The sequence below is a fragment of the Cyprinodon tularosa genome, unplaced genomic scaffold, assembly GCF_016077235.1.
Source record: "Cyprinodon tularosa strain WSP-4 unplaced genomic scaffold, ASM1607723v1 ctg78, whole genome shotgun sequence".
NCBI classification, from domain to species: domain Eukaryota; kingdom Metazoa; phylum Chordata; class Actinopteri; order Cyprinodontiformes; family Cyprinodontidae; genus Cyprinodon; species Cyprinodon tularosa.
In genome coordinates, this window is record NW_024039540.1 from 289,422 (window position 1) to 314,204 (window position 24,783).

Genomic DNA, 24,783 nt, shown 5'->3' on the forward strand with positions numbered 1-24,783 from the left:
GTTTTATTTTGGTTTCTTTGCCCTTGTTAATCAAAATGTCTTTGAGATTTCTCTGTCTTTCTAACTCCAATTTTGTATATTGGAGCTCTTCCTCCAGGGCGGCTACCTTTTGGGTCTCTTCAACCCATTTAGCTTTCTCGTTTTCCAAAAGACAGCTGAGCCTTTGGATTTCATGCTGGGAATTATTATCACGCTGCCTTTTCTTAATGCAGTGTCTCAAATCTTGTCCATCTTCAGATTCAAATTGCTGTTTTTTCTGCATTTCCAACTCAATTTTAGTTTTTTTCTAGCTCTTCCTTCAGGGTGTTTACCTTTATGTTCTCCTCAATCCATTTATCTTTCACGAATTCAAGAAGAGAGCTGAGTTGTTGGTTATCTAGGTTTTCTTCCTGGGAATGATTATCAAGCTGCTTGTTGTTAATGCAGCGTCTCAAATCTTGTCCATTGTCACGTTCATGTGGCTGTTTTTTCTGCATTTCCAACTCAAATCTAGTTTTTTTGAGAAATGAGCTGAGTTGTTGGTTATCTAGCTTTTCTTCCTGGGAATGATTATCAAGCTGCTTGTTGTTAATGCAGCGTCTCAAATCTTGTCCAGTTTCCCATCTATACGGCTGATGTCTCCTGCCACCGTTTGAGTAACGCTGCTTTTGATACGGCATTTTTACTCAAAAAACGGTTGTTAAAGGTTGGGTTAATCTCGAAAGGTTTTAATGTCGAACAGGAAAGCGCTTTGCATACGTCTGAACTCGTCCAAGGTGTAGCAAGCAATGAGAATTGGCAAAGGATTCTAAATGATGACATCACAGGGAGTGTTTTAGAATGTTTAGAATGCTGAAGTCATATTACGTCCACACAAGCCCCTCCCACTTATACACACACACACACACACACACACACATATATATATGTATATATATATATGTGTGTCTGTATGTATAAAACCATATTACAGCTTAAGATGGATTTTTTGTTTGAGAACTAAAGTCTTGAAGAATTTGGGATGTGATCAAATTAGCTTTCCACTAATTTAGATTTCAATGTTTTCAAAACAATTCACAATGCAAATCCATGACGTGAATAAAACATTATTTGACCAAATAACAGTAACCTGTAGTTAAATGATTATTTTTATCCTCTTCGAAATAGCTAGCAGCAAACAGACATTAGGATTCCATTAAATAACTTATGGTCATTATTTGGTTATTGAAATATAATGAGCATATGAGAAAAAACGTGAGCGCTAAATTCTGAAAATCTGTGAAATGTGCTGCAGTTCGGCTCTGAAATGTCAAGCACCATGCCTTATCCTTGGGTATTCTGGTGATCTGGGCCTTTTGGGCCTAACGCCACAGTGTTGTCCTCTTCCAATGTGAACCCCCCAGCAGCTTGACGGAAAGAGAAAGAAATCCCCTCTGCTGTGGTTTTTTACTGTTCTCAGCTCTGTGGGGGACGGAGGCACCGAGCCATTGGGAGGGGTCCTGTGGAGGTAGTTGGCTGAGAGGAGGAAACATGGAAATTGGTTCTCACTGTCATAAATTATTATCATGGTTTATGTCCCAACACCACAATCCTTTGCATGACAGGATGTACAGATACAGTCCACCTCAGTTTAAAGAAAATTATTTAAATGTGTTAAAAGAATTAATGCATTTTATATATTTACTAAAGTCCAGAGCAGGAACCTTTCAATTCAGTTCAGTTCAGTTTATTTCTATAGCGCCAAATCACAGCACATATGATTTCAAGGCACTTTCCAGTTCACCAGATCATCCAGTCAAATTGATTAAAAGTTTTCTATCTAAGAAAACCAGTTGATTGCATCGACTCATTCACTTGAAGGCAATCCCTCACACTAAGCATGCTTGTAGTGACTGTCGGGGGGAAAAACTCCCTTTTAACAGGAAGAAACCTCCAGCAGAACCTGGCTCAGTGTGAGCCGCCATCTGCTGAGGCCGACTGGGGTTGAAGGAGACAGAAGCAGAGATGCAAAAAGCAACTGTAAAAGGCGGCCCCATCCAGGAAACACACAGCCAGGCAGATGAGCTCCGAGCCAGCTCCCATGTCAGAGGAGGAAGAGAACACATCCAGCCATTCACAGTCAGAGATACAGGACCCCACTGGAAAACAGGCTGATCTCCAACATCTATAAACAAAGGCGTTGATGGCAGCAGCACAGCTGATATTTCTCTTCAAGATGAAGTCACAGCCAAACAGGAACAGACCAGATGTAGCTACTATGAGAAAAAGCAGAGAGGGTGTTAGGAATCCAGTTTGTGTGGGTTGTGTTTTTTCCCTCCACCACCAGGTGGCGCCTGGTTCTCGTTGGCCTTTTCACACACCTGCGGATGGTTGCCTCATTACCGGAGGACTCTTAAGCTGCTGACTGTCACTACCTTTTCCAGAGTGTTTGCCAGTTATGGGTACTCTAGCCAAGCTGAGTTTTGCTGAGTCAAACTGAGTTTTTGTCTACCTGAGTCTTAACCTTGTGTTTTTGTCTTTGCCTCTCGGCAGGAAGTCATCTTGCATACTGGATGTTTTGGACCTTCTCCCCCTGGAAGGATAGTCTGAGCTTCAACTGAGCTGGAGATTCAAACTGGAGGTTTAGATCTACTTTTCCCCAAGGATTGTTTGAGCTTCACACTGAGCAGGGGATTCATCTCCATAAGAAACCGTTCAAGTACCATAGGAAATCTAAGTGGCAGTCAGCTCTTCCATTCCTCAAGGAAACAACTTAGCCTGGGTAAACCCTGTCCTCCCTCCAACGAGCAAGTCAATTTCTGGAACAACCCACACCTACTGGATTGACAGATCGACACCTATTCTGCAAATGTGAGTCCCTTTATTCCCTTGTGCAAATCGAAGCTCAAATTTCGCACTGAGCCTGAACTAACCACAGGTACTTCCCCTTCACTTTTCAGTCCCGGTTTGCCAGTTTTCAGAGCAGCACTGGACCCATCTCTACCAGTTCTCAATAAACCTGTTAAACCTTCCCCTGGTCTCTGTGTTTGGTTTTCTGGGTGTGGGTCAGATCTTTGCATAAAATCATGACAGAGAGCATAATGTTAGAGATTGAACTAACAGATTCTGCATAGTGGGAGAATAAAGATAGAATGAAGCAGAATGATGAAAAATAGGTCCATATGTCCTCCATCAGCCTAAGCCTATAGCAGCATAACTATAGAGATAGCTCAGGATAACCTGAGCCATTCTAACTATAAGCTTTATCAAAAAGGAAAGTTTTAAGCCTACCCTTAAAAGTAGACAGGGTGTCTGCCTCACAGACTGGTAGTTGGTTGCACAGGAGAGGAGCCTGATAACTAAAATGTTCTGCCTCCCATTCTATTTTCTAGAAATTTTAGGAACCACTAGTAAACATGCAGATTAAGAGCGAAGTGCTCTGTTAGGGTCATAGGGAACTATGATATCTCTGATATAACACATAGCATGGCCATTTAAGGCTTTATATGTGAGAAGGAGGATTTTAAATTCTATTCTGCATTGAAAATCGCCTAGTGCCAAATCTAGTGACTTTTTTCTGCAACTGGAGACTTTGGCGACAACATATAAAAGCACCAAACTCTGCTCTCCTCTAGATAGGTGTAGGTTTACATAGGGACTATGGGGACAAGTTTCTACCAAAATTTTGGACCAACCTACTTGTCCCTACCAATAATTCGATGTGAACAACATGTTTAGGATTTACAATCCAGCGTTGTTGCAGCAGTCGCTTCTTTTCCTCTCGCAGCTCCTCTGCCTGGTCTTTCCTGTAATTTTTATGTAGCAGCGCATGGAACTTTGATATGCTGTTTAACTCCTCTCTCTGATTTTCCTGCCTTAAGTTCCTTCTTCTCTCTTTCTGATTATTGGTTTTCTAGTCTGTATGTATGCGCGCATGCTTGGAGCATGAAAAAAAAAGGATGCTAGAATACAGAGGTTACCAAAATGAATATTAGGCTTCGAAACTAGTCCCAATTAAAAAACTAAATACTGTTTGGACTCCTGTCTGTGTGGTTTGTGTTTTGTGTGTTTGTCTTCCTTCCTCCACCAGGCGGCGCCTGGTCCTGATTCATCTCCTCACTCACCTGCAAAGGGTTACCTCATTAACGGAGTGCTCTTAAGCTGCTGACTGCCACTACCTCGACTCCGAGTGTTTGCCAGTTTTGAGTACTCTAGCTATGGTGAGTTTGCTGAGTCAAACTGAGTTTTTGTCAACCTGAGTTTTAATCTTGTTATTTTTGTCTTTGCCTCTCAGCAGGACGTCATCCTGCAAACTGGACGTTTCGGACCTTCTCTCTCTGGAAGGATCAACTGAGCCCCAAACTGAGCTGGGGATTCAAACTGGAGGTTTGGATCCACTTTTCTCCAAGGGATCGTTTGGTTTCACACTGAGCAAGGGATTCATCTGCACCACAGTCCATTCAAGTACCACAGGAAAACGAGTGGCAGTCAGTTGATCCCTTCTCCTACAAGTAACCGCATTCTGGGTAAACCCTGTCCGCCCTCCACCGAATGAGACAAACACTGGAACACTCAACACCTACTGGAGTCTAAGAGTCTACCTAATTTCTGGAAACGTGAGTCTGCAAACCTTTTCTCCTCTTCAAGTTTGAGAATCAATTTTCCCAATGAACCTGAACTAACCGCAGTGTCTTCCCCTCATCTTTCAGTTCCGGTTGAGCAGTGTTCAGAGCAACACTAGAATCTCCACAAAACTTCTCAATAAACCTGTTAAACTTTTTCCCTGGTCTCTCTGTATTGGTTTCTCTGCATGTGGGTACGATAAAATCATAACAATATTATCTATGCTAAAAGAAGCAGGAGAGAGTTTTGCTGTCGAACTTGAGAAGTGTAAGTAACCAACGTTAGGATTTCTTTTCTAAAACTAAATATTCTGAGTTAGACAGGAGTTCTGAAAACTGCTGTTAAAATGAACAAAACCTGTAAACTATCAACATTTCTGATTCTTTTTCACCAATATTTCTTTGCTATTACTGTTCAGGTATAAATAACAGGTTTTATTTATTTTGAAGAACATAACAACATGAGAAGGATGCTAAAGATCTGCTACTTTTTGTTTTCCACATAAAAATAGTTCTATTTAATTGACTTCTAGTTCTAGAAATAGGATAAAGACAAACAGAGGAACTCTATTTACACTGATTCTATTATTCTAGATTTCCACACGGTCCATAAGTAAATTAGTATAAACATTAATGTCTGGTAAATAATGCTTGAAACTGGCTGTTTATTTGGAGTGCTATTAGATTACAGATACGATAGTGTCATATTGTCTTTTATAATTGTTAAAAGTGATTTTATATTGGAATAAACTTAGGCTCATTCTTAGTGTTGTGCTTTGTAGATGATGCCTCTAAAAAAGTCAGACACAGTCAGACAGTAAGCAATATGGGATGATGATAAAAGGTTGTGTTACACTTAATCCTTTATTATTAAAAACGCTCTTGTATAACAGAAACATTATATGATTGTAGGAGACAGATATAATGATGCAGGGCAGCCTCAGGGTGAAGCAGCTGCCCTTCAGTGCTGTATTAAGAAATGTATTTGGAATGTTACCATAAAATTAGGGCTGCAACTAATGATTATTTTTCAAATTGTTTAATCTGTCAATTAATTTTTTTTATTAATCAATTAATAATCAGATAGCCAAAAGTTCCTTAAAGAAGATTTTTTACCAAATGAAATCAGGTGAAACAGAAACGTTTCCTCTTGAAGAGTTCTGATGGAGAATATTGACAGACAAAAACTTTTTTTTTATCTTAAATGCAAAATGTTTATATTTTTTATAATCTTGGTATAATTCCTGCTCTAAGTGGGTCGCTCTGTCGGCTAAAGGTACATTTTAGTGGCCCTATACTCCAGTTAATAATTAATCAATTACTAAATTAGTTGAAGATTATTTAAATAATGGATTAATATGATTCATTGTTTCTGTCATGATGGGTTCACTGTTGTGACCCAATTATGCAGAACACCACTGAGACGGAAACTGGAGTAAAAGGTTTAACAGAGTTTATTGTCACAAGCACTGAGATAATGACTGGTTCTGGTTCAGGCCTGGGAAACTGGTTCACCTGAGTCTGCTTGAGAAACAGTTCATTTAGCGTTGCGCATAGGAGTTTGATTCTTGACAGTTTCAGATTTGTACCTTGAGGGTTCTTGATTAAAGCCTTGAGAGGGAAACTGTTGGATCTGGAGAGGATTTGATCAGCAGAGTACGTAAGCTGCTTCAGCGTCTTACTTCTTAAGAGTGAGCAGACCTTGGCTTTGAGTTTCCAGCTCTTGGTCCAGAGCTGCATGGAAGTTCAGAGAGAGGCTTCAGGTTTGGCTCAGAGGGCAGCCTCGGCAGGTTAAGCTCTTCCAGAGCTTCACAGGAGAAAAACTGGTTTCCTGGAAGACAGTGTCATGATGGGTTCACTGAAGGAGACCCAGTTATGCAGAACACCACTGACGGACACAAGGATGAAAAGTTGAACAGTTTATTAAAGCACAAAACACACAGAATGTACTGATTCTGGTTCGGGCCTGGAAACTGGTTCACTGGAGTCTGCGTGAGAGACAGCACAGTTAGTGACTGCTGACAGGGTTTGAATTCCACAGGTTCACTGATTGTACCTTGAGGGTTCTTGAGGTTAACCTTGGGAGAGTCACTGTTGGTTCTGGAGAAGGGTTTGTCAGCAGAGTCCGTTTGCTGCTTCAGCGTCTCACGTCTTAGCTTGAACAGACCTTGGCTTAGATTTCCCAGCTCTAGTCCTGAGCTGCTTGGGGGTTCTCTGTGAATCTTCAGGGTTTGGCTCAGAGGGTCGGCTCGGCAGGTTAGCTCTTCCAGAGTTCTCACAGAGGAGGCACGGGTTTCCTGGAAAACAGAGACAGTAGTTAGAATCCAGACTGGATTCAAAGTCATGGAGATACACTGAGGATCTAGGCTTTAGCGCTAACCAACTGGAACAACACTGCGGCATTGAGGCAAGGTCTGAAGACAGCTTATATAGTGGATCCTCTGATGATCTTGACGAGCTGCAGCTGTGCAGGAGGTTCCCTCAGAGGATCCACGGCGGACTCTGCTGGAGAAAGATGGGATTTCTCCAGCTCCCAACAGTACCCCCCCCTCAACGACCGCCCCTTGGCGGTCCGGAAGAGGTTGATGGGCAGGAACGCTCGTACTCATGATGAGTGCCGGATCGAGGATGTACGAGCCTGGGACCCACTGGCGATCCTCCGGTCCGTAGCCCTCCCAGTCGACGAGGTATTGCCATCCGCGACCTCGTCGACGGGAGTCCACGATGCGGCGCACTGTGAAGGCCGGATGGCCATCGACCTCCAGGGCGGGTGGTGGGGAGTCGGACGGTGGGCACAGAGGGCTCGAAGAGACAGGCTTGATCTGGGACACGTGGAAAGTGGGGTGGATCCGGAGGGACTGAGGTAACTGGAGACGAACAGCTGAGGGGTTGATGACTCGAGAGATCCTAAAGGGTCCGATGAATCTCAGGGAGAGTTTTCGAGACATCCCCTTGAGGGGGATGTCACGAGTGGAGAGCCACACCTCCTGGCCCTCAGAGTACTCGGGGGCGGGACGTCGCTTGGCGTCGGCGAAACGTTTTGCAGATGCTGATGACTGATTGAGAGTGGCGATGGTTTCCCTCCAAATCCTCTGGCAACGGCGAATGTGATGATTGACGGACAGCACCGATATCTCTCTCTCATCTGCGGGGAAAAGAGGTGGTTGATATCCGAGACTGACCTGAAATGGGGACTGTCCAGTGGATGCAGAACGGAGGGAGTTGTGAGCATATTTAATCCATGGGAGAAATTGGCTCCAGTCCACGGGATTATTAGACGTGAGGCAGCGAAGGGTGGTTTCCAACTGTTGGTTCATGCGCTCGGTCTGACCATTCGATTGGGGGTGGTAACCTGAGGTGAGAGAGGGTTTGCAGCCGAGAGCAGAACAGAAAGCTTTCCATACCTGGGAGATAAATTGGGGACCTCTGTCCGAGAGAATCTCTTGGGGGATGCCATGAAGCCGGAAAACATGTTTAATGAGAATCTGAGCTGTCTGGAAGGCCGTGGGAAGTTTTCTGAGGGGAACTAAATGGCAGGATTTCGAGAAACGGTCAACAATGGTGAGTATGGTGGACATACCTCGGGAGACAGGGAGACCAGTGACAAAATCAATGGCGATATGGGACCATGGACGCGAGGGAACAGGAAGTGGTTGAAGCAGGCCAGAAGGAGGTTGGTGTGAGGCTTTGTTACGGGCACATGTGGGGCAAGCCAACACATTCTCCTTTACGTCCTTGTGGAGAGTGGGCCACCAGAAGCGTCTGGAGATGAGAGCTACTGTTCTACTGACTCCTGGATGAGCAGAGAATTTGGCGGCATGCATCCACTGGATAAGACGGGACCTGACAGAAGATGGGACATATGTACGGTTAGAAGGACCGTTACCTGGATCGGGTTCAGTGGCCAAGGCTGAGTTGATGAGGTCAGTTATCTCCCAGTTGACCACTCCCACTGTACATGATGCCGGAAGGACAGGTTCTGGAGTCTCAGGATGATCGACGGAGTAGAGACGAGAGAGAGAATCGGGCTTCACGTTCTTGGATCCGGGTCTGTAGGAGATGATTAGGTTGAAACGAGAGAAGAAGATTGACCACCTGGATTGGCGAGGATTAGCCTGTTTTGTTGACTGGATGTAAGCCAGGTTCTTGTGGTCTGTCCACACAAGAACCGGGTGCTCAGCTCCCTCCAGCCAATGCCTTCATTCTTCCAACGCCAGTTTGATAGCCAGGAGCTCTCGGTCACCCACATCATAGTTCTGTTCAGCGGATGAGAGCCTACGGGAGAAGAAAGCACAAGGGTGTATCTTTTGGTCTGAGTCGAGCCTCTGGGATAGAAAGGCTCCAACACCGGAATCTGAAGCATCCACCTCTAGGATAAACTGCTTCGCAGGATCAGGTTGAATAAGGACAGGTGCTCTGGAAAACAAGGATTTTAATCTTTCAAATGCTGCTTGAGCCTCGGGAGTCCACTGAAATGTGCGTTTAACAGAAGTCAGGGAGGTTAGTGGAAGGGCGGTCTGGCTGTAGTTTCTAATGAACCGACGATAGAAGTTTGCGAATCCTAAATACCTCTGAAGTTGTTTTCGGTTCTCAGGGACTGGCCAGTCTAAGACTGCCTTGATCTTGTCCTCTGAAGGTTTTACCTGGCCGCCCTCTAGCACAAACCCCAAAAAGGTGACTGAAGGTTGATGAAATTCGCACTTCTCGGCTTTCACGAACAGCTTATTCTCCAGTAGTCTCTGTAAGACAAGACGGACATGTTTCTTGTGTTCAACGAGGTTCTTGGAGTAAATGAGAATGTCATCAATGTACACGAAAACAAACACGTTGAGAAAGTCTCTGAGAACATCATTAACTAGGGCCTGGAAGCAGGCTGGAGCATTAGTTAGACCAAAGGGCATCACTAGGTATTCGAATTGGCCCAAGGGTGTCTTGAAGGCAGTTTTCCATTCATCGCCCTCACGGATCCTGAGGAGATGATAAGCGTTTCTTAAATCCAGTTTGGAAAACACTGTTGCACCCTGTACTGGTTCAAAGGCAGAGGCGAGAAGAGGCAGCGGGTATTTGTTTTTGATTGTAATCTGGTTCAAACCTCGATAGTCTATACAAGGTCTCAGGGAACCATCCTTCTTCACCACGAAGAAGAACCCAGCGCCCAATGGAGAGGATGTAGGACGAATTATTCCAGCAGCTAATGATTCGTTGATGTATTTTTCCATTGTTTCTCTCTCGGGCTTGGAAATGTTATACAGTCTGCTGCTAGGAAGAGGAGCACCAGGTAAAAGTTCAATGGCGCAATCGTATGGTCTGTGTGGAGGTAGGGACGTCGCACTGACGTTACTGAAGACAGGGGCTAAGTCATGGTACTCAGAGGGGACTGAAGAAAGGTCAGGAGAGTCCATCTCCCCCCCACCTCTAGGAGACCCCAACAAGGGGGCAGCAGAACGAAGGCATGTTTCGTGGCACGTAGTGGACCATGATTCCAGATGACGTTTAGTCCAGTTAATGTGAGGATTATGCTTCTCCAACCATTCGAACCCGAGAACCAGCGGAGAACATGCAGAGGGAAAAACAAAGAATGTTATTGTCTCTCGATGGTTACCTGACAGAAGTTGCTCGAGGGGCTGGGTTTGGTGGGTAACTCGATGGAGTCTTTTCCCGTCAATAGCGGATACACAGAGAGGCTGAGAGAGAGGAATGATTTTAATCTGGAGTTGCTGGACGAGGTTAGAGTCGATTAGGTTACAGCCTGAGTCGACGAAAGCAGAGAAAGAGAGGCTTTGATTATCACAGAAAAGCGTGGCAGGAAGTAACAGTCGAGGAGATTTCTTTGTGTTTATTTGGCCCGCCAGACTCCTCAGATCCTCTGGCGGGCCCCGGCTTTTGATTTAGCCGGGCAGGAGGCGATGAAGTGTCCACTCTCACCACAGTAGATACATAGTTTACTTATAAAACGCCTCTGTCTCTCCTCTGGAGTGAGCCTGGTGTGTCCCACCTGCATGGGTTCGAAATCCCTTTCGCCCGAATGAGAGGCCTGAACAGGCAACGGTAGAGACTGGGGCTTAGTCCTCTGAGTGGGCAACTGCTCTGTAGAGGGAGAACAAACAGTCATATTAAGTGAAGCAGAAGAAAATGTACTCTGCTTCTTAGAGCTGTTTCTGGCTCGAATTCTATTATCTAATCTGATGGAGAGGCGAATTAAATCTTCGAGGGTGGCAGGTTCATCGAGGGTTGTGAGTTCCTCCTTAATCTGCTCGTTTAATGCCATGAAAAAGGCTCCTTTCAAGGCGCTTTGGTTCCATCCGGAAGCTGCCGCCTTAACCCGGAAGTTAATTGAAAATTCAGCCACCGAAGAATCTCCCTGTTTAAGGTTGAAAAGAGCTCTACCTGGGTAAATTCAGCAATGAAATCAGAGTAATAGCAATTTAAACTGTCGTCAGCGGCAAATCTTGCCTGAGCCCATTCCAAAGCTCTTCCTGTTAACTGAGAGAGAATGAAAGTTATCTTCTTGTGATCCGTGGAAAAACAACCAGGGGAGTTCTGAAAAATCAACCGACACTGAAATAAAAATCCTTTGCAATCTTTCATGTTACCAGAAAATTTCTCTGGAAGACTAGGACGGAACTCTGATGACCACACTGCTGGTGACCTCGGATGAGGGACTGGACCCGGAAATGGTTGTTGTACAGACGCAGCATTAGCGCTGTTCACGTAGTTAACATAGCCTTGAATGGCTTGATTCTGTCTTTCTATGTGGGTGTTTAACTCACGTAGAGCCAGGCCGTGTCCATGAATTTGGGCTGCCTGTTCCTCTAGTCGACGGAGATGGTGATCTGCTGGGCCTTGAGTTTGGCCGCAGTGTTCTGTCATGATGGGTTCACTGAAGGAGACCCAGTTATGCAGAACACCACTGACGGACACAAGGATGAAAAGTTGAACAGTTTATTAAAGCACAAAACACACAGAATGTACTGATTCTGGTTCGGGCCTGGAAACTGGTTCACCGGAGTCTGCGTGAGAGACAGCACAGTTAGTGACTGCTGACAGGGTTTGAATTCCACAGGTTCACTGATTGTACCTTGAGGGTTCTTGAGGTTAACCTTGGGAGAGTCACTGTTGGTTCTGGAGAAGGGTTTGTCAACAGAGTCCGTTTGCTGCTTCAGCATCTCACGTCTTAGCTTGAACAGACCTTGGCTTAGATTTCCCAGCTCTAGTCCTGAGCTGCTTGGGGGTTCTCTGTGAATCTTCAGGGTTTGGCTCAGAGGGTCGGCTCGGCAGGTTAGCTCTTCCAGAGTTCTCACAGAGGAGGCACGGGTTTCCTGGAAAACAGAGACAGTAGTTAGAATCCAGACTGGATTCAAAGTCATGGAGATACACTGAGGATCTAGGCTTTAGCGCTGACCAACTGGAACAACACTGCGGCGTTGAGGCAAGGTCTGAAGACAGCTTATGTAGTGGATCCTCTGATGATCTTGACGAGCTGCAGCTGTGCAGGAGGCTCCCTCAGAGGATCCACGGCGGACTCTGCTGGAGAAAGATGGGATTTCTCCAGCTCCCAACAGACAGAGACAAAAGTTAGAATCCAGTCTGGATTCAAAAGTCAACAAAGGTTCACAGAGATACTAGGCTTAGGTGCTAACCAACTGGATCAACACTGCGGCGTTGAGGCAAGGTCTGAAGACAGCTTAAGTACTGTGGATCCTCTGATGATGGAATGGGCTGCAGCTCTGCAGGAGGCTCAACTCAGGAGGATCCACGGCGGACTCTGCTGGAGGAAGGTGGTACTTCCCCAGCTCCCAACAGTTTCATCCCCAGATAAAATACATGAAATTGGCGACACAGAGTAACTACAGCCCAGATGTACAACTTGTATAGTGAAGTTAATATTTGAAATGCTCAGTGTCAGTTCCTCTTATAGTTCCAGTGCTCATGTAAATACATTATTTTCCGTCCCTTGAATGTATTATTTTTGCATGAAACAGTGAGAGCATATTATATACAAAAATACGAGTGGGGTTTACCTCTGCACAATTCTATATCTTCAAAATAAAACACAGCATAAATCTACATACAACAGACATATTTAGACTATATTTGGTTAAATAGGCACTGTCTTAGTCTCTGGTTTAAATGCAAACCTTTTCAAAGTGGGAAAAAGCCCTAATTCCACATTCCTCAGAGCCAGTGATGTTTTAAACACTGATAAACTGCATCTAGTGTGTGTAGTGCTTATAAGATTTGTATTAATGTAGCAAGAAATGCTGCTGTTCTCTTTAAACTAGATGTGCCTTTATGTTCACATTAAGCATAAAAAAGGATCTGCATATTTTTGCAAAGGACCAATGACATCAGACCAATGAAACTGAAGACCAATAGTTTCCCTACCAAAGTTGAAACCAAACCTACGCCCTTAGTGTGAACGGTGAGGTAACCCAAACTTAACTAACCAGATAAAGGTCTCCTCTTTTCAGCTTTTTGACTCTTTTGATATAGTGAAAGTCCTTTGGGAAACTGAAAGTCCTTTGGGAAACTCCTCCAACTCCCATTGTCATTGTGACACAGCACACACAAGTGAACACTGCACACCATGAAATTGCATTTATGCCTCACCCGTGCAAGGGGGCAGCCCTCAATGGCGCCCCAAGGGAGCAGTGTGGCAGGACGGTACCATGCTCAGGGTACCTCAGTCATGGAGGAGGATGGGGGGTCGGGAGTCGAACCGGTAACCTTTGGGATCCAAGTCTGACACCCTAACCGCTCACCCACGACTGATAGAAAGTGTGACGTAAAGTTTCAGTCTAAAAGAATAAAATTAATGTTTTTAATTTTCAGCTTCTAGGCTCTGGCCTCTGACTTTCTACCCTTTTCCTTCTCCTTCGCTCTGGTCTTCAATTTATAAACAGATTTACATCTCAGTCCCTGAAATGGTCATTACTCTCCAAACCCCCGCTGATAAAAAGATGAAAAGAACTGAGATTGGACTTATTCTGTTGGATAGTATGCTGCTGTTATCAGTGATTTCTCCTGCAGCTCTATGTATGAGTGGAGAGAAACTCTTTCTGTGGACTGAATGAGAAGCTGTAGCTATTATGGGTCTAAAGCCAAAAACCTGCAGAAATATCATTTAAATAGAGAATTATACTGATCAGTGCTCAAACACAGCAGCTGTTCTAGTTTAGCTTTTTGTAAAAAGTTTTTTTTTCTGCATTCAAAATGAAAACGCTCAAATGATTTAAGTTTAAAGAAATTAATAGTTAGTGAACTCTATTAAAGGGAGAATGAACAGTAACTTTAAACTGTTAAAAAAGGCAAAGAATCAACTTTAAACTTAAAGTCTGGTCAGATAGGAATAATCAATGGATCATTATTTATACCTAAAACTAATATGTTTGCAGTGATTTAATGAATTTTGCCTTATTAGTAAAAAGATAATAATTTCCGTCTTGACCACCGAGTCTGGGAGCGGCCATTTTTGCCCAAATATAGTAACACCTCCCTCCTGACATCTTCCTGCAGTGACGTGACGGTGCGGTAAGCCTAGCGCCATTCTCCCCACTTTACAAGCTAAATCAGTGGGAACTACTAGACACATCTGCAATCAACAACAATTATTGAAGATTTCCAGAGGACTTCACCATTGAAATTCACCAGAGCTATAGATTTTTTTGTTGTTGTTTTTGTTTTGAGTTTTCCGGCATTAGTGGCTTGTTCTTTCGACAGTAGGCTGACAGGAAAGGTGGGATGAGAGAGTGGAAGAGACATGCGGGAAAGGTTCACAGATCGGGCTCGAACGCTGCACGCTAACCACTGCACCACCTGCACGCCCACCATAGCTACAGTTACACTGACAATCCATGCATGGCAGTTGCATGTTGGAATACATCGGGTAAAAGTGAATTTTTTCTATTTCACCTTTCTGATTCCTGATCCTCGTGAGGGAGGATTTGCTATCGAACTTCTGGCCAGAGAAAAAACACGTAATATGTAGCCAACATTTGGAAGAAGAATGTTTTCAAGATGACTTGGATAATAGTGACAAACACCAGATACAGCACTGGGACTTGATCAACAGCCGATACCGCGGCGTGACGCCACAAACCAGTAGGTGGCAGTAGTGTTCTTTGACAAACATGGATGCCTCCAGTAAAGCACATTCAAATTAATAACTCTTAATTAAAAAACACTGTAATGATTTCATATTGAAGTACTTTCAGGAATTTGAATTCTGAATATGAGCGGACTTTTCCTCTAAAGAAACTCTGTATAACATTTAGCCACCAGGGGGCACTAGACCTGTAACTGCAGGGTTTAGCGCCCTTGAAAGCCTCTGGTATGGCAGACAAATTCTGTCATAATTCAAAACAGACACAGAAACAAACTAGAAAAAAACCCACAGAAAGCGCAGATTTCAGCCAAACAGCATTTTCGCCTCATATTGTGACCAAGAGCTAAAAGACACACGTGATCTGGATCATTAACACATTTCAATGGATTGTTCCTTGGCATGAGGCACATCTTTGATTAAAAATATAATTAAAATAAGTTCATGACCTTTCAAGTTATCCTGTATTCATAGAGGGTTTTAAAACTACCACAGCGACCACAAAGAGTTGTACATCCCAAGGTGGGTTCAAACTGTATAAAAACAGCAGAAATGGTTAAAAGATTCAAACAGATAAAAAAAATAAATGAGTTAAAGCAAATAAAACTATACAAAAAAAGTAAAACAAAACAGTCTCGTGCTGTATTAAAAGCCAAAGAAGAAAATAAGATTTTAAGACAAGTTTCTAGTCACAAGATTGTCTACTGAGTAGCAGCAACTGAAAAAGATGTGTCCCCTCCAAGCTTCCGTCTGGACATCAGCGGGTCAGGTGACCAGAGTGGGAGCACAGGGATGGAGGTCTTGGCCTCGTCTCGGTCCTCCTTGGTCTCGGTTGATGTGGTCTCGTCTAAAAGACCATTAAATACTGGCTTCTGGAGGACAATGGCGTCTGTGGATGAGGATCCTTTGCTCGCCAGTGTCTGTGATGGTGCCATGCTTCAACAAATCATCAGGGTAAGCTTCTAGTGAACTGGAGCATCAGTGGTTGAATGAAATAGACAGTTTAAAATGATTCATACATGTTTAGCAAATTACCTTCTGACCTGAACTTTTTTTTTTTTTTTACTTCCATGAGGTTTAGACTCAGTGATAAATAAGAGCTTTTTTTTAGGTAACTCATATTTAATTCAATTCAGTTTATGTATATAGTGCCAATTCACAACACATGTTATCTCAAAGCAATTTACAGGGACAATTCAACCAGATCATCCAGTCAGATTGATTTAAAGTTTTCTATCTAAGGAAAATCAGTTGATTGCATCGAGTCTTTGACTCAAAGGAAATCCCACACACCAAACATGCCTATAGCGACAGTGGAGAAGAAAAACTCTCTTTTAACAGGAAGAAACCTCCATCAGAACCAGGCTCAGTGTGAGCGGCCATCTGCCGAGGCCGACTGGGGTTCAAGGAGACAGAAGCAGATATACAAAATGATGACATAGCAGGAATGAATAAAACAAGGACATGTTACTAAAAGTTATCTCAGATCTAGACAGCATGGCGTTAGAAAAATGTCAGCTCTTTCTACTCACAGCAACACAAATAAGGTTTCTGGAGCAAGAAATCACAGAATTAAGCATCAAACTGGACAGATTGGTGTTAAATCTCAACCAGAATATCTCCGACTATTCCACCTTTTATCCATGTTTTCTTCACATCTAACCCTTTTGCTCATCCTTAATTTTTCAATGACATGATTTTATGAACTGATTTAGGAAGAAAACAAGATCCTGTGTAGAGATTAATAGACTGAGAGTTTTTTTTGTTTTGTAGACGTGAAGGGAATACAGAGGAAGCAGGTGAATTAATGGAAGCTCCTAGATTTTTTCTCTTTTAATACAAAAAGTCAATCTCAACCAGTTGTATAAAAAAAAAATAAAACACAGATGCTGTGTTTCAATCCTTTTCCAGGCAAAATGAGGCATTCACCTTGAAAGCAGCCTGGCAGGGCAGTATAATGAAAAACATTCCACTGAGATGTGAAGGAGCTGTGGCTGGTGTGAGGGTCGGACACGTCCACAACACTTTGCATTTTCAAAACTTCCTCTCTCCAAACTCAGGGTTATGCTTCTAGCAGATTCCAAAGAAAACTTTAACAAAAAATAAAGCTTTTGGGCGATGCTATGATGTGGAGGTAGGGTGCGTGACCTATATACCGGCTGACCTTTGCCGAACGTCTCTCCCTTTCCTTGTAACCCACCTCCCTGTCTACCTACTTAAAAAAATAACAAAATAAAGGTCACTAGTGCCTAAAAAAAATAATCTTTATAAATGAGTAAAGCTTTTATGACCTGTTAGCATTCAGAGAGCTCGCTGCCTCTGAGGCCTGGTTCTGCATATGTGCTTGTAGAATAGAATAGAATAATAGAATAGAAAATCCCTTTTTTGTCCCACAATGGAAAATTCTTGTGTTTACAGCAGCAATAAGATTATAGAAAAAAATGGTCACACAAACGTGGACCTTAGAAACGTGTATAACATCACAATGAAGAGTTAAAAGATAAACACTAAAATACCTTAGTGTAAAGTGTTTAAACAATATAAAACTGGAGAATAAATAACCAATATCCAGCTATGGATATTTTTACAGGAACGGATATTTGAAAGTAGCAGCAACATCAGAGATGTGCAAAATGACAGCAGCATGTTATTTAACTGACTAAGATAGAAACTTTGCTAAATTAGCATGAATGTAACAACTTATTGAGGTTGTTGGGAACAGTGGTGGTTCTAGAGTCTTCCAGCTGCTGGGAGGAAGTATCTGTGACAACGCTCCCTGGTGCATTTAAGGTGCAGCAGTCTGTCACTGAAGGAGCTGTCCAGTTCAGCACCAGCTTCATGCATGGGGTGGGAGACATTATCCAACCAAGACGTTTATTTTAGTAAGAAGCTTATGAACCTACAAATTTACCTCAATCCCAAAACATGATTAGCCTTCATTTTCTACTCACCCCCATGCTGAACAACACTCTGGAATACTTTTTTGATATCTCAAATGCATCTGGAGATCTGGGAGGCTTCTTGCTGTCTGCTGACATTCAAATAATGGAGGTCTATGGTGCCCGAGGCAGAAAGGTCCATAAAAGTCCACAAAAAACGTGTCAATATTCCTCCATACTGCTCGTCCAATGTATTCCAAGTGTCCTGAGTGGGTAGCATCCAGAATTTACTTGAAACGAAGTCATTTAGAATGTTTTTAGAGCATAAACAGTAGTGTATAGGATTTCCTGAAAGCGCGCACCTGCGCGTTCACAACGCTACGGAAGCCGGCAGACCAAACCGGAAGAAAGTGCGCATTCAGCGTCTGCTCTGCCAATAATGCAAGCATAGAAGAAGAAATGTGCTGTTTACCTGTGCAAAGAAAGAAACAACGAAAGAAAAATTTCTGAGGACTTCAGTGTTGAGGAAGAGCATGAGTTCTTTGCCGAGCTGAATGCGCACTTTCATCTGGTTTGGTCTGCCGCGGTTTCCGTAGCGTCGTGAACACGCTTTCAGGAAATCCTATACACTACTGTTTATGCTCTAAAAACATTATAAATAACTTCGTTTCGAGTAAATTCTGGATGCTACCCACTCAGGACACTTGGAATACATTGGACGAGCAGTATGGAGGAATATTGACACGTTTTTTGTGGACTTTTATGGACCTTTCTGCCTCGGGCACCATAGACCTCCATTATTTGAATGTCAGCAGACAGCAAGAAGCCTCCCAGATCTCCAGATGCATTTGAGATATCAAAAAAGTACTCCAGAGTGTTGTTCAGCATGGGGGTGAGTAGAAAATGAAGGCTAATCATGTTTTGGGTGTACTATTCCTTTAAGCGAAAAATCAAACGCGCGTCTACACCAAGATGCGTTCGCTGCGAGTCAGAAAGCTATGGTGCATTCAGGAGCATTGGAACATTTTAAACTTACAAGAATGAGGCCTAAAACAGAACTGTATTTTACTGAACTGTATTGTATTTTTTTGTTTGTTTATGCACATTGCTAGCTGTTTATTCTAAAAAATCTATAATATTACAGCAGCAATTTATCAAGGTTTTTCAAAATCCTGTTTAAAAGCTCCAAATGGGGCTTCAGATCATATGAAGCGACAATTGCACTGTCATTGTTTTACAGGGCAGAATTTGCATTTGCTTATCCTTGTACTTAATTACTGATGAATATACAGGAATACGGACGTACTGTACAAGTGTCAACGCCCTCATTAAGGCCAGGTTTGTTTTCAAGATCTTTGGCTAACATTGATGAGTCATGTGATTTATAATTGCAATGAATAAAGTTTAAATTGAGGATCTGGAATTTATGTTGCAATATGTGTGAAGTTTAGCATCAAAGTGATTGCAACTTGCATGGCAGGTGATCCAAGCCAGTCTACAATTTTTTTAACAGAAAAAATAATTCTGTGTTTCATAAGCAGAACAATACACCAACAAAAATCAAGTTACTTGGCTTAGATGGAGGCAATTGTGCAACAGCCTTTTTCTGTTCAGCTTACAAGCAGTGAGCAAAAGCCTTTTGGAGATTAGCAGTGGTTCATCTGTCACATTGCATTAGAATATATTTTGTTCACTCTAGCACTTTCTGTGATACTGCATTAAAATAAGTTTCAAATTTAAAGACATTATGGTTGGAGTTTTTATCATTTTGAAAACTAAGTGAGGTTTACCTTGAGGCTGAAAACTGACCAAGTGGGAACTATTCTGAATGTTAAGTTTCATAGTTAAGGTTAAACTTGATTGTCAGTTCTGTCATTTCTACTGGTTTGTTCTTCATTCATTTGATCTCTGTTGCATTCTTAGGTCCACTGATTTATTTCCTATCAGCTACTGGAGCAGTGAGGTTAGACTTTATTCAGAGCCTTAATCTAATCTAAAAGCATAATTTCTCATTTTGTTCAGTGCTCAGAGCCAAAATTTTGTGCTTTTCCCCCTCTCCAATTTGCAGAAGATCTACTTATCAGACCCCCTTGAGGTTGTTGATCTGTACAAAGTGCAAAGACAACGGCTTCTGATTCTGCATCAGCATATCGAAGCAAGAGTTCAAAAGCTGAGGGACATCAAACAGGACGTGAAAGAAATGTGAGAAGCTGCCTTAAAATCTGAAATGAGGTTTTAGACAGATCAGTCTTAATTGTAAAGCAGTATTGTTATAACAGATGCAGGCGACACAAAGACGTATGGTGACATGTAAAATAAAGGCAAATTACAGACAAATGGCTAACATTACTGTTACATGATTGTTTTAAGGAAAGAGAAAGTTAGCCATCTGGAAGAGAATCTATCAATCCAAGAAAGCGACATAAAGCCCATGTTGGAAATGGAAGACAGGAGGGCTAATAAGTTCAGAAGAGGAGTTCAACGCAAAGAGACACAGAAGACAGAAACACAGGTAAAAAAGCACTGGCACAAATGATATTTTCCTTCTGCTTTTAACTCATTTAAATGTTTTAGATTATTCACCAAACTGTCAGACAAGGGAACCTGGAAAACTATAAACGGTGGTTTTCAACAACAACAAAAACGTAATCAGACATCTCTGCAAAATCATGAGTTCACTGTGAATAAATCGTAGCATCTTTTGCCAACATCACAAGCCACATGAAGGATTGATTACTGTGGGAGCTGTCAAAAAACAACAAAATATGCCCTGGTACAAAAAATTCAAGAACAGATGAAAAATAGAATTAATGGAATCTATTCATCCGAACAAGGTTGAAGAAGCCATTTTTAAAACTCTTTGAAGTCGAGCAGACCACAGGGATGTGTCAAACAGTGATTAATCTCTGGGAGCAGCCAATGAACAGAAAGTATCCCAAAATCGGTTCAATGACTCCTTCTGGAGATCGTTAAAAAAAACATAGTTAAGATCGATTGCCCACCAGGCCTCACTGGCCTCCATCAATGTTTACTTTTAATGATTCAATAATACAGAAGAGACAGGGTAAAAATTACATTCGATGATTCATGGAACCACGAGGAAAAAGGGTAACTTTCTGGATGGGTGATTTTGTTACATCCAACGTAAAACAAGCAGCTATTTTAATTAGGGGCATGTCCTTCATTCTGGCTGGTTGGCGTTCATCTGACCTTCTCCACCAATATCTACCTCCACTGAGGTCTCTCGGTGCTTTAAAATGTTCTTTTACATTTAGTAGTGCTATGTCGTGTGTTGTTAAAACAAGTTTGTATTATAAAACCGGACATTGTCGATAATCATTAAGAAATCAAGAATCAAGAACAGTTTGAGTAACTTGTTTATTAAATATGCAAATCTTATAGAAGGTGAAGAAAAACAGATTTAATATTAATATAATATAATAATACAATAGATAAGATAGCTCTGTTTGTTCATGTTTGACATGATCTGTTTGAATCATGTCTGTTCTGTAAGGAAATGGGATCTTTAAAATCTTGGACAAATGAATTGCAAGATGTATTTGCTCACATGTATGTGTGAAGAACAGAGGCTGGAACAAAATACAACCAAGACAGTTCAGTGACGTTAGAGCATAGTTTATTCAGCAGCGTGCTTTGTGAGCAGGGCTTGAGTCTGAGAGGAGCCAGCAGGCTGCAGACTGATAGGCAGACAGTTTATGAGGAGATTTCCTGGGTTTATGATCCAGAGGAAGGCAGACAGATTTGGAAATCGAGAGGTCCAGGAGCAGAACAGAAAGGATATCCAGACAGGCTGCCAGAGTCAGAACAGGATCAATTATGCTCAATATCAGAAACAGAACGGGGCAGTTAACAGACGGGCAAACAAGTAATTTAGATGACGCTGGATAAATCTTACCGGGGTTAGTACAAGATAATCTGGCCCTGACGTCTGGTGTTATGGTGATTATATAGTGATGGAACCAGGTGTAGCTGGTGAAAGCTGATTGAGGGACGGGCGGAGCTGAGCAGGTGTATGGAAGGAGTGATCAGCCCAGCATCAGTGCAGAGATCATTACAGTATGGGCATTGCACTGATGGCACAGTCATGTACGAATGGCACTTATGTAAATTCATAATAAATAAACAAATAAAACAAAATCAGTACTGGCTGAAATCAAAATCAACAGGTTTTTTTTTAGAGTTCTGATCTTCAAAAAAAAACAACTGCAATCGTTGTGAACATCATGGCAAAACTAAAACATGGAAATGGTAGTGTGATGGTCAGTTATTGTTTCACATAGGATCTGGTTTTTTAGGCATGTTAGCTTAAAAGCTTTTATATATTTACTTGGGTCATTGTCATCTAATAATGACATATGTTTGATCAAATGAAACATTATGTGTGCCAAAAAAAAAATGGAAATGTGCAACAGAGTACATATTTTTCACAGCTTTGTTTTCAATTGTCAAACCTTTTTAGATCCAAAATAACTCATATAATTCTGTTCTTCTCTACAGGATCCCATCTTTACGACTGTGGATAGGAGGGTGACAGAAATTTACTCCTGCTTCTTCAAAGAACAACCAATCTCTACACCACTCTACACTACTCGGGAAAAGCTCATAAGTGTTATAGAGCCTATCGTCGCTTTGATGAAGACCCTTGAAAACATCCCTGAAAAGGAACTTCAGCAAGAGCGAGGCGCCCTCATTAAGGCCAGGTTTGTTTTCAAGAGCTTTGGCTAACATTGATGAGTCATGTGAACATATAACATCTTCCTAAAGAATTCTCATTCATTCTTTAATCTATGTTTTTTTGAAAGGCTTGAGAGTTTTTAAAGAGATTTTATGAGATAGAACAAAAAAAAAAGTGAATAAGAAAGACTAAACATTTCTCACACTTATATCTCTGGAGACTATTCCACAATGCTAATTTGGTGTTAAATGCTGGAAAACCTAAGTTTGCACAATTTCCAATTCTGACTCCAGGGGCAAAGGATGATCTGCCTAAAAAGTAGCTTTCCAAGTCATCAATGTATTAATATGAACCATTGCCAGAAAAAAACGCCAAATTTTCAAACACCAAAGCTGTTTGATAAAGCTACTTGAACTGGAAGAGCTTAAAAAAGGAATAAAGGTAATAGAGTTAGTTACCTGGTATAGGTTGTCTTATTGGACTTATCATTCCAGAATACGTGAGCATAAACGTCAGCAGGAGATGGAGAGGGAGAAGGAGAAGCAGAGGAAGTGTAAACGAGCTCTAACAGTGAGACAGAAAATGGTAAGCCATTCTTAAATGTTTTAAACAGGCGTTCACACTGCTTTTACAATTTGTATTAGTATAATACTCGAGGTCTCTATATGTTATTTTTTTTTTGCTTTGTTTTTTTGTATAGTGTAATACACTTCCAATTTCAATATTCAATTGAATCAAAATTCAATATACATCAAGAGCTCATTTCCCTTCATTAGACGACCTTGTTGCTGGTATGAACTATCACTAAACCGCTCATGTTTTTATTTTATTTTACATGGCAATTAATAAACAACAAAAGATCACATATACATATATTATATATATATATATATATATATATATATATATATATATATATATATATATATATATATATATATATATATATATATATATATCTCCATTAAAACCATAGTTATATAATTTACTTAAATAAAATATTGTGCGCTGTGTGAAAAACAAACCTGCTGCATAGACCTGCATATATTTCGATTCATAAAATTTTTTCAAAAACCTTTTTAATAAAGTTAAATAATATCATATTCTTTTGAATCTTTAATCATTCTTTGGTAAATTACTTTGTCTAAAGGTTTTAAAAAACAAGTTAATAGGGAAATGGGGCGATAAATGTTGAAAGATCAATGATCACAAGATTTAAACAATGGGATAACTTTGGCAACCTTAAAATCAGCAGTAATACATCCAATTTTTACTGTCAATGTAAAGAGTTACATATATGGAGTCAGAACTTCTTTAATAAATGGAGCACTTATTTATCATTTATCATTAAACCAACAAGCAGTTCCATAAGGTTTACACAGAGTGAAGTCCCCATCCACAAATATTGAAGCGAATTTTACACAGGCCTTTTTCATTTTAAGTAACTGATTTCTAGTTCTACATAAAATCATTTGCAGATTAAGAAAACTGATCATTTTAAAGGTGCAGTAGGAGATCTTTTATAATGCATTTATACCATGTGGCTTGAAGATCTCCCCACAGTCACTTAGCAAGCAGTGAAATAGAAAGTCTGGAAGTGAAACTAAAAGAAATGGTCCCCGCTACAGTGAGAAATCAATGAATAACCTCAACCGATCACAAAAGACAGTCCGTTGTACACGATTGGTTCCATGACATGTCAATCATGGTTGTCTGCTTGTCCCACACCCCGTGCGCGTACCCTGACACGTGAACGGATCAAGCCCCAATGCTCATGCAGGACGCCATGGCTGGAAGTTAGCCATTGTTTTGAATGTCAGATCATTCTGGCTTAAACATGTATATAAATGTACTCTATTTCAGACTATTGTCGCAAAAGTTAGAACATTTCTATTAAAAGAAAAAAGTCCTGTCTTAAAATCCGTCTTTTTTTCCATTATTTTATGCAGGCCAGTTTTCACTTATGTAATTTTAGCCATTATGTTGCATCACATCAAAAACAACAAATTAGTAGCTTTCATAAATGTTTGAATGATTTCTGATAGGATGAGTAATGAGCTTTGCAAATCTCAGCTAAGACCCCCGTTTTTAGGTTTCTATCATGGTAGGAATAGATTTTTTTTTTGTCTGAAAGCTTTGTTGTAATCTTTGTTAACTGAAATGTTAGTGCCTCTAAGGTACTTCACTTTATCCAAAATAGCAGTTTTGTCCTTTTGAGCAAAGAAACTTAACCACAATTGGTCTTATATAGTTCTTCCATTAAAAGAAAAGAAAAATTTAAGCAAAACTAAAGAAAAACATGTGCATTGATGAATTTTCTTTTTTTTTCTTTTTAAAGCCTGGAAGAAAGCTTGTGGAAAGAAGTCGTCCTTTACCAAAGGTGGAAGTCAAGAAAGAGCCCTCTGATGTCCAATATACACCAGAGGGTTGGCTGTTTCATCACATTTTATCTAAATAAAATAACTCCCTGTTCAAAAACAAGCTTATCTTTCTACATACACACCAAATGTTTGTCCTGCATCCCAA

At 41.3% G+C, this 24,783-nt stretch overlaps 1 protein-coding gene across 1 annotated transcript; it reads left to right on the plus strand.

Moving 5' to 3' along the window:
* The first annotated feature begins 19,221 nt into the window (after positions 1–19,221).
* On the plus strand, positions 19,222–24,735 carry LOC119773724. Its single transcript, XM_038270846.1, has 6 exons — positions 19,222–19,524; positions 19,630–19,763; positions 19,932–20,073; positions 22,080–22,282; positions 22,752–22,842; positions 24,596–24,735. Exons 1-6 carry the CDS (start codon positions 19,390–19,392, stop codon positions 24,713–24,715), a joined length of 825 nt encoding a protein of 274 aa, XP_038126774.1. The 5' UTR covers positions 19,222–19,389; the 3' UTR covers positions 24,716–24,735.
* The last annotated feature ends 48 nt before the right edge of the window (positions 24,736–24,783 follow it).

Coding starts and splice junctions, on each gene's coding strand:
- LOC119773724 (XM_038270846.1), top strand. CDS start 19,390: ATGTTAAGTTTCATAGTTAAGGTTAAACTTGATTGTCAGTTCTGTCAT. Junction 19,764..19,931: donor AAACAGGACGTGAAAGAAAT/GTGAGAAGCTGC, acceptor GATTGTTTTAAG/GAAAGAGAAAGTTAGCCATC. Junction 20,074..22,079: donor CACAGAAGACAGAAACACAG/GTAAAAAAGCAC, acceptor TCTTCTCTACAG/GATCCCATCTTTACGACTGT.